General features: G+C 44.0%; 1 protein-coding gene across 3 annotated transcripts in view; it reads left to right on the top strand.

The window, feature by feature from the left end:
- Positions 1-16,952, top strand: part of FUT8 (fucosyltransferase 8) — a 193,543-nt gene that overhangs the window by 72,508 nt on the left and 104,083 nt on the right. For 2 of the 3 annotated variants that reach the window (XM_029065374.2, XM_029065387.2), the window contains 2 exons: positions 4,054-4,169; positions 4,266-4,431. In XM_029065374.2, the coding sequence (XP_028921207.1) occupies positions 4,054-4,169; positions 4,266-4,431 (282 nt within the window). The remainder of the gene's footprint in view (positions 1-4,053; positions 4,170-4,265; positions 4,432-16,952) is intronic. The other variant, XM_029065383.2, reaches the window with a different exon arrangement.

Below are 16,952 nucleotides of genomic sequence, written 5' to 3'. Positions count from 1 at the left end.
GAGTCTGGAATTCACTGTTCAGTTGTTTTAATGCTGAGGATTCAAGAGCCTTTTTTCTGGAATTCATTATTCTGACTTCTTGGGCCTATAGCAGATCATTGCTAAAACAATCCCAGCAGTGGGCATTTTATACTGTTTGCAACTCATAGTCCAAAGATGAACCCCCAGTTTGGAGGAGATAAAAAGCTGAAGTGATATCTTTTGCAAGAGCAGGTGTACCCAGAACTGCTCATCTTGAAATACCTAAACGTTTTTGCTTATAAATTGGGTCATTGTGTACCCAACTTCTCCTTTCCTGTTGTCATTACCCAGCTTGTGCCTTTAGAAATGCCTAAGTTTTCATGCTCATTTTGCAGTCTGGAAACACCCATGATTGAGAGATGAAGCAATATACTTTTCTTCTGGTAGCTGGTTATTTTTCATATGTGCTTCTGGTCAGTTGCTAGGGCATACTAATTAAAAGAAAAAAGTAGACTAGAGCTGTGAAGTGGGCCATAGCTGAAAACCTTAGAACTCTTTTATGGAACGAATGCTTCCTTGTCACCCTCTCCTTTTTGTTTGTCCAATTACCCAAGAAATATTGGGATGACTGACTGCAATGCCTAACCATTGGACCCAAGTGTAGTTGATCAAATCCCATTTTACTAAATGAAAAAAAAAATTTCAAAACAGTGATGAGGTCTTAGAGAGTAAAGCACTTGAAGACTAGATGTCAATTTCAGGATATAGTCAATACCTGAAAATAAATTAGTTGTTTTCCATCTGACAACTCACTTCAGAGGATCTCTTTTTCGAGGAGCCAGAATGGCCATGGTGAGGAACTAAGATCGAGAGCCTTTTTTGATGGACCTGAGGAGAAAAGTTGGGAAATGCATTAAGGTTGATGTGAAGAAACAGAGTCGTGATACCATTTTAATTATTGCACCTTTTGCAGATAAGCATGTGCCATTTATCCTTCCAACTCTGTCTGCTAATGAATGGCTCGGTAAAGACTTAGCCTGGGAGTGAGAAGCTCTGGTCTGTGTTCCTGAGTTCCCAATCCAAGACCGGACACCCTATGATTCCCCAAAGTACCAGTTACCCAGAAGTGGGTCCTATCAATCAACCCATGGCATTATTGGGTGCTTACTCCATGCAGGGTATTGTGCTAAATGCTTTGGAGATTACAAGTTGTACTCTGCAAACTGTAAACTCCTTGTGGGCAGGGATTGTGTCTGCCAACTCTCTCATATTGTACTTTTGCAAGGGCTGAGTTTAGTGCTCTGCGTACAGTAAATGCTAAATACAATTGATTGATTGATTAATGCAATGCAATAACATTTGTAGACATGATCCCTGCCCTTATTGAGCTCCCACACAATGAGTGGGGAAATCAGATACAGATTAGGGAAATGGGAATGTATAGAGATACATACATATCTGCTTTGGGGCTGAGAGTGTGATTAATAAACAGGTGCCAATGGGATGCATAGGCGATGCAGAAGGGAGGAGGGACAGAGGGAAATGAGGGCTTATTCAGGGAAGACCTCTTGGAGGAGATGTTAGGAGGATTTTGAGGGTGGGGATATTAACGGTTTATCAGATATGAAGGAGGAGTGAGTTCCAGGCCAGAGGGGGGATGTGAGCAAGGGGTCGGGTGCAAGACAGACAAGAACGAGGTACAGTGAATAGGGTGGTATTAGAGGAGCAAAGTGTGCGGGTTGGGAGATCAGTGAGGTCTAGTAGGAGGGGAAGCTCTGATTGAGTACCCTGAAACTGATGATAAGGAGTTTCTTTTTGATGCGGCGGTTGATGAACAAACATTGGAGGTTTTTGAGGCATGGGGCAATAGGGACTTGAATTTTTTTTTAGAAAAATAATCTGGGCAGACGAGTGAAATATGAACTGGAACAAGGGAAAGACAGGAGGCAAGTCAGTTAATGAGGAGGCCGATGCAATAATCAAGGTGGGATATAAGTGCCCTGATGAGTGTGATACTTGTCTGCTATATGACCTTGAGCAAGTTACTTTAGTTTTCTCTGCCTCAGTTACCTAATCTGTAAAATGGGGATTAAAACTGTGAGAAAGGGATTGGGTCCAGTTTAATAAGCATTAATCTACCCCAGTGCTTGGAACAGTACCTGGCACATAATGAGAACTTAACAAATATTTTAAAAAAAGAAATAGAGAGGAAGGGATGGATTCTAGAGGTGCTGTGAATCTGTAGATTCACAATCCTGTTGGTTTCATGACAGGATTTTGTAACGGATTGAACATGTGGATTGAATGAGTGATTAATCTGGACTAATAATACTAATAATAATCATTATATTAGTTAGCACTCACTACGTGTCAAGCACTGTTCAAGATAATATGGTCAGGCACAGACCCTGGGCCAGATGGGGCTCACATTCTTAGATGGAGGGCGAAGAGGACAGAGGTCGAATCCTCATTTTACAGAAAATTGAGCAGTTTGCCCAAGGTCACTCAGCAGGCAAGCGACAGAACTGGAATTAGAACCGAGGTCCTCTGACTCTCAGGCCTGCTTTTTCCACTAGACCACACTGCTTCCAAGCTTGTGCGCTTGTGTGACGTGGAAGATGGTGATGTTGTCTAGAATGAGTGCTCTGCTCCTCCACCTCTCCCTTCCCATCCCTTCCCATCCCCACAGCACTGTACTCGCCCGCTCAACTGTATATATTTTCATTACCCTATTTATTTTGTTCATGAATTGTACATCGCCTTGATTCTATTTAGTTGCCATTGTTTTTACAAGATGTTCTTCCCCTCGACTCAATTTATTGCCATTGTTCTTGTCTGTCCATCTCCCCCAGTTAGACTGTAAGCCCGTCAGACGGCAGGGACTGTCTCTATCTGTTGCTGACTTGTTCATCCCAAGCACTTAGTACAGTGCTCTGCACATAGTAAGCGCTCAATAAATACTATTGAATGAATGAATGAATGAGTGGGTTTGGGTTTAATTAGAGGTGAATCATCCAGTTACATGAATGCATTTGTATCATTAATTAGCAGTCATTGATCTACAGTTAATGATGCGGGGGTACTGGCTGAACAGGAGCCAGCAGATGGGGAGGAGCAGAATGAAACCACAAGGTCGTTGCCCACAGTGATGGCTGGGAAGGAGGGGGTGGAGCAGCATCACTGCCTGACACCAACTCTCTTCTCTCTCCTCCTCCAGGCCAGCTCTGGTATCTCCGGCTATGTTGTCCCAGAGCCTGGGGGTCATGGGCTGCAGAGAGTGTTGGCGGGGTAATGGAGGCTGGTAGTGGAAGCAGGGCCAACATTGAGCAGGGGACCGGCTCTTGGTGGGGAGGGGCCGTGGAGGAGGGGGATCGGGAAAGCCATGAGCAAGGAGGGGTCAGGGTGGCCTATTAGTTACTCTGTGAGGCTGGTGTGGTAAAGTCAGATTCAGTGTTGTAATCCTGAAGTGGAGTGCAAGTCAAAGACATCGAAAAAACCCTGGTTCTACCACAGTCAGTCACAAGTCAAGTATTTCTGGATGTGCCTAAGGATGCTTGACTTGTCCCCCTTATGGGGTCTTGGGCTTGATTAACGTTTTACAGTATAATTTGGTCTAGGTTCTTTGATTGGGAAGGGAGAGAAGAGAGGAGGAGGGTTCCAAATCAAACCAAGTACTTAGTGCAGCGAATTAGACCCATGCTTTGAAAGTCTGGTATCTGCAGCCCAGGCTTTATATCAGAAGTCGCTAGAGATTCTGTGAGGAAAAAAAATAAGTTTCTTTTTCACCTTCACAATTTTTTCATCACTCAGCGTATTGAATTTTTTGCATATTATGTTGCGTAGTGCTGGTATGTACAGCCATCTTCCTAAACAAGGTGACTATCCTGGCTTTATTTATTTATTTCTGAAGGTACCCCTGTTTACCAGGCTCTAGTGTTCATATTTATCGTTTGTCTTGGAATACAGCATTTTGGTTGAGGTTTCTGTCCTTTTTAGGGAACATTAACAAAGTTTTCAGGAAATACGATTTAGCTAAGTTGTGTTTCTTGGTGACTTAAACTAAGTACTTGCATTGTTTTCCCTCTATCACAGGATACCAGAAGGTCCCATTGATAAAGTACCTGCTGCAGGAAGGATTCGTGTTTTAGAAGAGCAGCTCATAAAGGCCAAAGAACAGATAGAAAATTACAAGAAGCCAACAGGAGATGGTGATGTATACGGTCTCTTAATCTTAACCACAGATATCTCGAGTTTTCTGTTCACTGTGGTGCTTGATGTGCTGATGTTCTTATGATATTCACTAGCAGGTCTGGGAAAGGATCATGAAATACTGAGAAGGAAGATTGAAAATGGAGCAAAGGAACTTTGGTTTTTCCTCCAGAGCGAATTAAAGAAGATAAAAAATCTAGAAGGCAGTGAACTCCAAAGACATGCAGATGAATTTCTGTCAGACTTGGGCCATCAGGAAAGGTACCACCTGTTCTGTTGGATTTTACCCCAGTGAAGCCGAGAAATGAAAAGTGGGATTCTGGGGAATTTCTTATGATTTTCTGCTGTTTAAAATGCTGAAATAGAATATCATTATAGGAACATAACTCTAAATGTCTTAGTGCTTAGTGTTTCAGAGGCAAACGTGTAGCATATGGTATGTTAGCTAAGATAGTGTAAATTGATTATTTAGTTGGTTTGTTTACCGAAATTTTTATCCACTTATTTTTCAATCTTAGACTGTTGATGGATATGCTAAGTCAGCTAAAGTAGTGTAAAATCTGATTATTTAGTTTGTTCTTTATTCATCTAAGTTTAATTCTCAGATCACTGATGGGAATTAGCAATAATATCTGTTTCCATGAAATGATTCACTTTCAAGAAGCTACTGTATAATGATTTGAAAATAAGTCAGTGCTATATTCACTGGGATTCAGTCAATTTCAACTCAGAATTTGCCTCTCTAATTTACTTTTTAAAAACAGAGCTTTTTTTCTCTCTAGTTAATTAAAGTGTAACAGTAGGTGTGGGGTAAAACAGCTAAGAATTTAGTGTGCTTCCATTTAGTTTAGGGAGTGGAAAACCTGAAATCCGTGTTGAGTTCAATTTAATTCTCTTGGTTCCACATTTTGATGATAAAGCAGGTGTTTTTCATTAACAGGAAAACATTTTAATGCTGGTGTGCTCATGCCAAACAAAATGAATATGAGAATCATTAGAAATCCAGTGAAACCTGTTCTTTGGCCTATTAGAGTTAAGAGGTTAAGTTCCCAATAAGATTCTGTTGGCAATCACTGTCCCATTAGTGAACAATAAAAGGGAAATTGTTGAATTAACACAACCCACCCTTATGAGGAGGCAAAAAGTCACTACTAACCTGAATTCTCATACATCGGTGCTATTCTATAGAATTCTGAAACATGACATCACCGTTCCAGTAGAGGAAAGTAATAGGGGTTAACCCATTTCATCAGAACCCTTTTCAGCACTAACAGTTCTAGAGAAATAGGATAAACTGAAAGGTGACTATTAGGGAAAGCTGAAATTTGGTTGCCCGAGTCCTTATACTAGAGAAGGAGCATGGCTCAGTGAAGCAGAGAAGCATGGTTCAGAGAAGCAGCGAAGCAGCATGACTCAGTGGAAAGAGCCCGGGCTTGGGAGTCAGAGGTCATGGGTTTGAATCCCGGCTCTGGCACTTGTCAGCTGTGTGACTGTGGGCAAGTTACTTAACTTCTCTGTGCCTCAGTTACCTCATCTGCCAAATGGGGATGAAGACTGTGAGCCTCACGTGGCACAACCTGATTATCCTGTATCTCCTCCAGCGCTTAGAACAGTGCTCTGCACATAGTAAGCACTTAACAAATACCAACATTATTATTATTATTATACTATTAGATTGTGTAGAGAGCAGTAAAGTCAAAGGGAATTTTCTTTGAAATTCTTGCCGTTGCTTTCTCAAAATGTATTTTCAATTTGCAACTAAACTCAGGCCTAGATGAATTGTGGGTGTATAGGTAAGATAAAAAATGTAAAAAGAGATCATTAAATCCACCCACCATCACCCATTAGGCCAGGGGGTGGCACGTTTGGGTGCTGAAGAACCAAGAGAAATGAACCCTTTCTAGTCCCCTGTGTGGCACGTGAAATTTTTACATCATGGTGAGCCATCATGGTGAGCAAACCCACTGGCAGAGGTCAGGAGTCCCTCGGCCTCCCCTCAGAAGGGTGCAGCACGGTCTTTGATAACAGGTGAGTCTGGCTGTTTCAAGAGGACTCTATCCCACTAAGTCCCGCAGCCAGAGACAGCTTTCATCTGGGAATCCCCCCTCCCTCTCTCCCTCCTTCCCTCCAGCTGCCGCACAGGGCAGGGACTTGCTCCATGGGTGGATTATGGGAAGGCCTCACTGCCGCTCCTGCCATGGCCTCCGCACCTACCCCTGCCCTCACCCCTTTACTGTTTAACACCCAAGAAGCTGCATTTGATTCAGTGGTTAAACAGTGGAACCACCTAAGAAATTATTGCTGTTAGCAGTCTCTCCTATAACTCTCTAACGTCTCTGATCTCACCATGTCCCCTCAATCCATCTCCTCTAATTAACTCATCCCTGTCCTTCCTTTCTATCACCCCCTTCCCACTCTATCCAACCCTTCCCAACTCCTCGTGCTGTCTCCTACCCGCCCCATCTCTGTACCGGTTTCAACCCCCATACTTTCACTCCCATCCAATCCCCCTCTCCCACATCCACACAATCCCCTCCCCTTCCTCCGCCTCAGCTAAGTGTGCCCCGTGGAACCCCCATTTCATTGCTGGAAAGCTTCCCTTCTTCCTTGACCTATTGATGACCCAGTCATTGCGCCTTCTTGCCATCACAGAAACTAGCTCTCCTCAGATGACAGTGTGTCCTCCATCACTCTCTCCTGAAGAGACCTCATATTCTCCTACTCCCCCAGGTTCACTGGGAAACTGGGAGTAGTTGGCTTCCTTCTTGCTCCCCAGTGCTGCTTTCCCACCATCCTACCGTCCCTTTCCCTCTCTTTGCCTTCCTCTGAAGCTCTTATCTGCCTTTACCACCCACTCCAGTTAGTAGTCACAGTCAGCTTCAACCCTCCCACCCTGCCTTACCTTGAACTTTTTGAACCATGTGTTTCCGTTTCTCACGTTTCTTCTATCTTTGTCCATCTCTACGCTGATTCTCAGGGACTTCAATATCCATGAGGATGTTCCTGACGACCCTTCTGCTAGCCGCTTCCTCTCACTCCTCAACTCCCTGACTGCCTGCTCCACTCTACTTTACCCACTCTCCAACTTGGAAACACACTCGATGGCATTGTTTCTAGTCACTATACAGTCTCTACCTTTACTAACTCTGAAGTCCATCTATCAGACTACAACTTCCTCATCTGCTTTCTCTCCCACACACCCCTCCCTTCAAATCTGTCCTATTCCCCCACAGAGACCTTTGATCTTCTGACCCCTTACAATTTTCTAAAGCCATTAGGCCCTATTTGGTCTCCATACCAAACTTTCTTTTCTTGACGCACAAATTGACACCCTCAATACCACCCTCTCTCTTCACTGAACTCAACTCCTTTGCTGTCTCGTCCCTCCACCAGTCTTATACCATAAATACACAGCCCTGGATCACCTCCACAGTATGGTCCTCCACTCCTGTGCACAAGGTGAGAAGCACTGCTGGCCAAAATCTAGACACCAGGCATCAGAAATTCATCTTTGCCTACTTTAACTCTGCCCTCTCTTCTGCCTGGCAGTAGTAGTTCTCCATCCTTATTGACTCTCCCAAGTCAGTTTCCCATGTCAGCTGTTTCAGATGTTCATCACCCTTCTCCAATCCCCTGCCCTCCTGCTCCTACCAATTTTTGCCCCCTAATGACCTTAACACGTGCTTTTCGCTTGCCTGCTTTTCTTTCTATCTCGATGGCCACTTCTTCTCAGTCTCTTTTGCTGACGCTGCTTACCATCCACTAACTGTAGGACCCCTCAGGATTCACTTCTGGGTTTCCTTCTGTTCCCCATCGACACCTCCTCTCTTGGAGAACTCATTCACTCCCATGCATTTGACTACCACCATCTCTATCATCATCATCAGTGGTATTGTTGAGTGCATACTGTGTGTAGAACACTGTACTAAGCACTTGGAAGAGTACAGTACGACAGAGTTGATGGACAAGTTCCCTGCCCACAACAAACTTAGTCTAGAGAGGGAGATGGACATTCACATAAATAAATAATTTGTAATATATGGATTTGTACATAACTCTATCCAGATGATTCCCAAATCTACCTCTCTACCTCTGTTCTCTTTCCTCTGCATTCTCCCATTCCGTCCTGCCTTCAGTACATCTTTACTTGGATGTCCCACTGACACCTCAGGCAACATTTATTTTCCCACTCAGAGCCTGCCCTCCTGTCTTTTCCCATTATTTTAGGCATCACCAATATCCTCCTGTCTGACAACCTTGACATCATTGTCTACGCACCTGGATCTGGGACCTTTGGACACTTGATATTTGCCCCACCCCCAAACCCATATCCCTTTGGTACAGAGCTTTAAATTATTTTTTAACAATTACCTATTTATTCATATTATTTTCTGTTTCCTTCTCTAGACTGTAAGTCTACTGTGGACAGCGAGCATATCTGCGAAATCTATTGAATCGTACAGTCCCAAGCTCTTAGAATGTGCTCTGCATTTAGCAAGCACTAAATAAGTACCATTGATTGACTGATTGATTATCCTTGACTGTTTGCTCTCATTTAACCCAGTCATTCAGTCTGTTACCAATTCCTCTCAGTTTTACCTTCACAACATCACTAAAATCCACCCTTTCCTTTCCATCCAAACTGTTACTGCACTGACCCAACATTTATATCTCACCTTGACTAAAACAACAGCAGCCTCCTTGCTGACCTCCCTGCCTCCTGCCTCTCCCTACTCCAGTGCATACATCATTTTTCTAAAAAAAAATTTCAGACCTCGTTTTCCCCACTCAAGAAACTGCCCATCCACCTCTGCAGCAAACAGAAATTCCTTACCATTGACTTTAAAGCACTCAATCAGCTCTCCCCTTCCTACCTTATCTCGCTGATTTCCTACTACAAGCCAGCCTGCACACCTCGCTTGTCTAACCCCAACCTACTCACTGAACCTTGATCTCATACATCTCGCCGCCAACCCCTTGCTCACCTCCTCCCTCTGGCCTGGAACTCCCTCTCCCTTCTTATCTGATGAACGATCTTTCTTCATCTTCAAAGCCTTAATAAAATCACATCTCCTCTAAGAGCTCTTCTCCAACTAAACCCTCATTTCCCCTACTCTCTGCTACTGCATCCCCTGTGGACTTGGGTCTGTGTCCTTTAAGCACCTGATGTTCACCCCTCCCTCAGCCCTACAGCACTTAGGTACGTATCCTTCTCTCCCATTCTATGCTCTAAGATCCTCAGAAGGGTTCAGTTGTATATGAAGAGTGCGGCCTAGTGGATAAAGCATGGGCCTGGGAACCAGACTTCCTGGAAGTTAATCCCAGCTCCCTTACTTGTCTGCTCTGTGACCTTGGGCAAGTCACTTATTTTAATAAAGTTCCCTGCACCCAGAGCTCAGTAAATACCATCAATCAATCCATTGCTGCCCTGCCCCTTTTCTTGTCTACAGCCTTGTGCCTCCTTCCTTCCTTGCAGCTGTGAAGAGCTGCTGGGGATGGGTATCCTCTTCTGTCTCTCCTTCCCCCCCATCCCCAGGTAGATATGAGGGATAAGAACTCCCATCCTGGGCAGAATGAGGTAGGAATTCATTCCAGCCCAAATGGTGCACGGTGGGCAGTCAGCCATGCGGGTCCCATCCCACCCGACAAGGGGACCCCCAAGGTAGGGAGTCAGGTCGCATCCTGGAAGTCAGGCTCATCTGCCGTCCTCTCCTCTTACCCCTGCCAGCTGATCCAGGTGGCTGCCCATTAGTGATTACCTCAGGCCTCCTTCCCTTCCTTGGTCCTTTTTGCTCTCAAAGGCCACCTGCCCCAGTTTATTGTTAGAATGTGTCTGCGGTACCATGCGAGGTACAGCACAGTATGTTCCAGGGTCCTCAGCGGGACCCCACCCTAATCTGAAGACCTGCCTGAGAGCCACTTTTGTCTCCCAGAAAAGCCAGATATGACTCCAGAGGCAAGGGTTGCAGCCCCTAATTTAGGCTGTAAAACCTGCCTATTAACAAGATGCACTGTCATTTAGAGATCAAACAGCAGCTAATTAATGGTTGGTGCTTGTTCTTGCTGGCTTCCCTACTCCCAATCTCTCACTTCTCTAATCTGTAGTTTCACTTGGCTGCCCGGATCATTTTTCTAAAATGTCGATTTTCTAGGTAGCCCAAGGGTGGCTTTGCAACCTCCTTTTAAAGCCAGCCTATAAATAAGCCAGCATCTTCATGTCCTAGGGGCCCGACTATTTGTACAGCAGACTGGTAGAAATTGTCTTTGTTTTAGTTGACCCATTTATGACTCGGTTAAGGTTGGTGTTTTTCTGTCACAAAGTCTACTGCTGATAATTATATAAGGAGTGTTACATTGCATCGTTATTTTCATTCTCAAGGATCGGGTGTTTGGGGGTGGTGCGCCCGTATTAAGCATTTGTTTCCCCAGGCCCCAGAATTGGTCCAGGGAAAGTGGAGCTGCTGGAAAGGCTCTTCCAGATGCTTATTAAGGCTTCCTTAAGCAACCAAATACTTCTCGACGCTTTACTAAACACTGTGGAAGCTGTAGCTAGCTCTTCACACATCTCAGGACATTACACCACCGCAGCATTTTTGCATTCAATCTCTTGCACAACTCCCTCTTGTGTGTGCCTAGTGGAAAGAGCACAGATCTGGGAGTCAGACACCTAGGTTCTAATCCTGGTTCACCACTTGGCTGCTCTGTGACCTGGGGCAAGTCACTTCACTTCTCTGTGCTTGTTACCTCATCTGTAAAATGGGGATTAAGCCTGTGAGCCCCATGCGGAACTAGGACCATGTCCATCCTGATTATCTTGTATCCACATCAATGTTAGCATAGTGCCTGGCACATAATAAGCGCTTAACAAATGCCATTTTTTAAAAGAAGTTTAGTGATTGCTATTTCAGCAGTTCTTCCTACTCCCAACAAATTATTTTATCACTGTCTCTCATGTTAGACTGTAAACTGCTTGAGGGCAGGGATCCTGCCTCATATAGCTGTGGAACTTTCCCAGGTGCATAGTATAATGCTCTGCACACAATAGCTACTCAATAAATTCTCTTGATCAGTGGACTACACAGAATTGACTTTGTGAGACTTGCTCTGCATGCCACAGATGCTCAGTACATTCTGTTACCCCAGGTACTAAATCTTTCCAACAATTTACATTGTTAAATGAAGCAGAATAAAAAGTGAGCACGCTTTTACAAATCCCTCCCTGAGGGAACATAATCGTGCCTCACAAATGCCAATCACCAGATCGCTCATTTTGCACTTGAATAGTTTACTTTTTCAGGCCTTATATTTGCAATTGCGAAGTTGGAGTCAGACACAAATGGTTCAGGGGAAGAAATTAATTGACAGAATGTAAGAATAAAAAATTAATGGCCAAGAAATTGTTACACTGTAGCTTTAGAGAGAAGCTTTGTATGTGGTGTCTAAGACTACCTGTCTTGCTTAGGAAAGTCAACTGATTGTACACAGGTCAGGTATATCTTCACCAGTAAGCCTACAGTGTTTTAATTTGGAATGTTGTCCTGGAGATTGTGTTTACTTTGTCATTCAGTTTTGCATCCCCCAACGCAGCAGTTACCCTACATATTCTAAGTTGACAACAATGACACTAAAGTTTAGTTATGAGTATGATGAGGTCCTTTTGCACTCCAAGCCCTCCCAAAACTTGTCCTTTGTTCCAATGATGTGCTTGATATTTGTACCACCCAGTGCTGTTTTACTTTGCCTCAGTTTGGCAATCCCCTCATAATGTTTATTCTGAAAGAGCTCCTGCTCTCAGGATTGCAATATGTGATGGCGGTTTGTCTGCCACATTGGTCCCCGTCATTCATTATCCTGCCACAATTTCTATATCTATACTTCATTGCACCCTAAAGCATTTCTTCGTATCCCCTTGCTTTCGGTCAGCGCATCGTCACTTTAACACTCAACAGTAACTGGGCATATGACAGTCATCCATTCTCTGTACTTGTGTCACCCCGGGCAGCTGGGTTGAGGCCTGATGCTGATGGAAGTGCGTGGAGGCCAGGTGTAGTATTTCTGGTAGGTCCTGGTCTCACAACCATTTGGAATATTGGCAAGCTCAGCTCCTCCATGTGATTTGTGCTCATGTGGAGTTGGAGGGATTTGGGGGGCTTCCATTTGGGCGGGGAAGGTAGGGTGGCTACAGCATGTGCATCAGGAGCTGCTTAAGCTCAAGCTCTCCTTGTGCTTTCTTCAAGCTTCAAACACCAAAGGCCATCTTGAGAGCTTTAGAGATTTGTAACCCCATCAAATAACTCCCTTGGAGCATCTGGTTCAGCTTCTGAAGGAGCCAGATGATGATAATAATGACAGTGTTAAGCACTGGAGTAGGTTCAAGGTTATGAGATTGGACACAGCCCCTCTCCCACGTAGGCCTCACAATCTATCTTACCCCCATTTTACGGAAAAAGAAACTGAAGTCCAGAGAAGCTAAACAACTTCTGCCTGGTCAACCAGTCGGTTGTTTGGTAGAGCAGGGACTAGAATCAAGGCCTCCTCACATCCAGCTACGTCAGTCAATCGATGGTATTACTTGAGTGCTTACTATGTGCAGAACACTGAACTAAGCACTTGAGAGAGCACAATACAACTGAATTAGGGTAAGTTACCTGCCCTTAACAAGCGTGCCCTTTCCATTTGTTCATGTTGCCTTCTTGTTTGGGATGAGCTGGGACAGAAAAGTCTGGACAGCTCATCAGTTCTGGAGACCTGGAGACCTTTTGTTTGCCTTAGAGGCCTGATTCCTCATAGCTATTGAGTTCTATTTATCAAACTCCTTTTAGGGATATGCTGGTCTTAGCCTCTGAGCCTGCCCACTTGCCCCTTTAAAACCACTTGCTCCTGCTCTTCTTCCCTCCCGACCACCAACTTCCACCACACACTCTGGGATGTGTCCTTCCCATCAGCCGCCAGATTTGGCTATGTCCCAACGTCCTAAAAAGTCCTTCTTTTTAATCCCCTGATTATTGGCGATCCGACTTAGACTGTGAGCCCTATGTGGGAGAGTGACTGTGTCTGACCTGATTATCTTGTATCTACCCCAGCACTTAGAATGGTACATGATACATAATAAGCGCTTAATGGATAGTATTTAAAAATAACAGTGCTCTACATAAAGATAGAGCAAGGGCCTGGGAGTCAGAAGGACCTGGGTTCTAATCCTGAATCTTCCACTTCTCTGCCGTGTGACCTGGGCAAGTCATTTAACTTTTCTTTGCTACGTTACCTCTTCTGTAAAATGGGAATTAAGACTGTGAGCCCCATTTGGTACAGGGACTATGTCCAACCTAATTAGCTTTATTGTACCACAGAGCTCAGAACTCTGCTTGACGTATAGGAAGTGCTTAACAAATACCATCATTATTATCACTAGATGTACTGTCTGTAAAATCTTTTCATAGCGTCCTGTAACCATATAGATCATTCTAATATGTGCCCCCAAATGACCCTAAGCAACACCTGGGTCCTTACAACTCAGCATTTCTAAGCACTGGTAGAAAAGGGAAGATTTTAAGTCACATGCTGCATTTTATTCGCCCCTAATCATACCACTTAGGAACCATGCAGTTTGTTTGCTCGAAGTATTGTAGTTTCTCTTATGGACTCTCGGCTTCAGTCCTCTACAGTTGTTCCCTCGGGAATCTGAGCTAAATCTGAAAGTAGACAGGGAATCCCTTTTCCCCTCCAAGTATGACTATTTAATAAAGAATGAGCCTTTCAGAGCACTTTTGCTCTTTTTAGGATCTATATAAGAAATAAATAAGGGATCAGGGTTTATAATTGAATCGCTGTGTCAGTTTTAGTAGACTTTCCGGAGCATTTCTTTCTCCAAGGTTCAGCTTGGATACAGTGCAGAAGGGAAATATTGTGTTTTAAATGAAATGAAGAGTTCTCCTCGGAGAAAATGCTCTGTAACTGTCCCACCTGAGCCTGCTGTCCGGAGTCTCAGCCTGCCTCTTTGTTGACCTAGGACTCTTCGATCTGTTTATATTGAAGATGCCTCACACTCAGGAGGGAGCTGACAAAGTTGTGTTTTTGTACTGCCAGAAAATTGCCACCTGGAAGGCTGTGCAATTTCCCTCACGTGCCCCTTGGCTGTTTTGGGACATCCTAGGCTTGTCCTGTGGATTTTGGAAAGGTCAGGAGCACTCAACAGTACTTCTTGAGCACTTTCTGACTGTGGTGCGCTGTGCTGAGCACTTTGGGAGAATACGACAGTAGGAAAAGAAGAGACATGATCCCTTGCCCATAAGAAATTTATAGCTCTCTCATTGTGTCCCAAGAGGGACTTTGTCAGGCTTTTGACACGTTAGAGGAGACAGGCCTGAGTCAGGATGGCTCCCTGGGCAAGAATTGCTGTATTGCACTGTCCAAGCACTTAGTGCAGTGTTATGCACACAGTGAGCACTCAATAAATACTATTGAATGAATGAATGAAGATCCTGGGAAGGAGAAGTAGGTCTGGGATCTTCTTAGGTTCCAGAGGCTTCTCGGGGAGTTGCCAGTCCAGTTCTATCTAGACCTCACTGGACCCACCTCACCCAACTTATCAGAACCCCAGAAACTGCATCAGACAACATGGAGCTCCCTAGGCAGACTGGTGCTTATCCACCTTCACTGAGGTTTCTTCTGCCCGGAACTGGTCCCCCACCAGACTGCACTTCCAGCCCTGATCAGGGGTCCTTGATGCTGCCACTGGGATGTCTGGAGTGGGTCTTTACTGTGTTGCTGGCAGAGTGCTGAATAATAATAATAATAATGATGCTATTTATTAAGTGCTTACTGTATGCCAAGCACAGTTCTAAGCACTGGGATAGATACAAGGTTATCAGGTTGTCCCATGTGGTGCTCACAGTCTTAATCCCCATTTTCCAGATGAGGTAACTGAGGCACAGGGAAGTGAAGTGACTTGTCCAAAGTCACACAGCTGACAAGTGGCGGAGCCAGGATTAGAACCCCCAACTTCTGACTCCCAAGCCCCTTGCTCTTTCCACTAAGCCAAGCTGCTTCCCCATTGTACTCTCCAATCACTTAGTACAGTGCTCTGCACATAGTAAGTGCTCAATATATATGATTGACTGACTGACTGACTGAATGAATGGGCTGCCAATACTGACTCAGAGCTTCCAACTGCTAGATTTCCACTTTTTACTTACTGTTAATCAATCAATGGTGCTTGAGTGCTTACTGTGTACAAAGTACTGTACTAAGCCCTTGGGAGAATACAATACCTTTAATAGATATTTAATGGCAGTGTGGTAAAGGAAATTTTAAACTAATGAATCAGGGTTTGTTTGTTTTTTTCACTTCTGAAAAAAAAAAATCCTTCTAGTAAGTGGAGAACTTCTTCCTAGAATAGTAAACTGAGCCCTAGGTAGCTGGGATTAAGGTGGTATTATTCAAACACATTTGGGTGTCCCACTAGAACAGCTTTGTGTTTTCTTTTTAAGATATAACTGTGCATTGAAACACTCTCTAGGTGTACAAAGTGCCCATTGATTGGACTGGACAATTGGAGCTCCCATAAGAGTCAGGGAAATTGGAGTAAAAACCCGAAACTCCTTTAGAATATTGAACCAAGGGCACATCTGTGGCTTTGAGGATTTTCTCATGGAGAGTGAAGGTCCAGCTGATCTTTTCCTGATGCCAGCGAGTCTATTTCATTGCCCCTAACCTGACAAAAAATGTGCTCCTGTCTAAAAAACCATCCTCGTGGGAAATTAGGGCTTCCCAGGCTGAATCTACTGGGCTTTTTATTCAGACTGCCCTGGATTGCTTCGTGAACAATTATCATGGAGATCAGATGCCTCTCTGCTCCAGAGAGACTCCTCGCGGGCTCTGGTTGTGCGAGTGACATTGCTAAACTCTTCCTGCTAGTTTCGATGCAACGACAGAGGTTTGTAGTCCAGTCTCGTTAGAGTTGTCAGGCAAGGGAAACACCTTTTCGTGACTAAAGCATATTGCATGCAGCTGTAAGTTTACAAAGACTGCTGTGCCTCCTTTCTTCCCCAGATGGGCTAAATTGTAGTTCTAAAGTTGAGCTGACAGCACACTGCGTGAGCTCTTACTCTAACGAACAAATTGATTTTCCCTAGTGTCATCCCCTTTGCTGAATATTCTGTATTCTCATCCATCATGGGTTTTTACTCTTGATTATTCTGTACCTTTCTGTAGATAAATCAGGAAATTCATATGTATATTTGCAATAGGTACATATGTATAAATGCATTTTTAAAATCTGAGGAAAAGGTAATGTTTGGCCATAATAAACAAGATGGCAGTAAAATTGCATTCCCATTAAATTCCTCTGATGCTTGAAAATAAGTCAGTCTGTAGTCTAAATGATTGCAGTTGGCCACCTATTTATCAATTCAGAAGCATTAATTACATCCAAATTTTCATTTATCCACCTTGAAAGGCCTTATCTATATTGAGATAGATGAAAAATCATTTCTTTCAGAAAAATTCAGGGAGGTGTCAGAGGATAAGCAGTTCTTATTTTGATAGCTAAACAGGCACCGGAAATAATGACATATCCATTCTCCAATTTTCAGGGTTATAGACTATTAATCAGCTATGGGTGTAGAATAAGGATCATCGGGTTGAGGGGATTTTCGGGTCCCTTAGAAGAGGAGAGGCAGACAGACGTTCATGCGTTATTGCATTATTGCATGCATGAATGGGAAGGGTCTTCCAGGGAGTCAGCCTGCCTTGTTTTTACCAGTTACTCACAGTGGGTTGCA

The sequence above is a fragment of the Ornithorhynchus anatinus genome, chromosome 1 (assembly GCF_004115215.2).
Source record: "Ornithorhynchus anatinus isolate Pmale09 chromosome 1, mOrnAna1.pri.v4, whole genome shotgun sequence".
NCBI classification, from domain to species: Eukaryota; Metazoa; Chordata; class Mammalia; order Monotremata; family Ornithorhynchidae; genus Ornithorhynchus; species Ornithorhynchus anatinus.
Note: the sequence above shows the minus strand (reverse complement) of the source record. Positions and strands in the feature narration are given on the sequence as shown.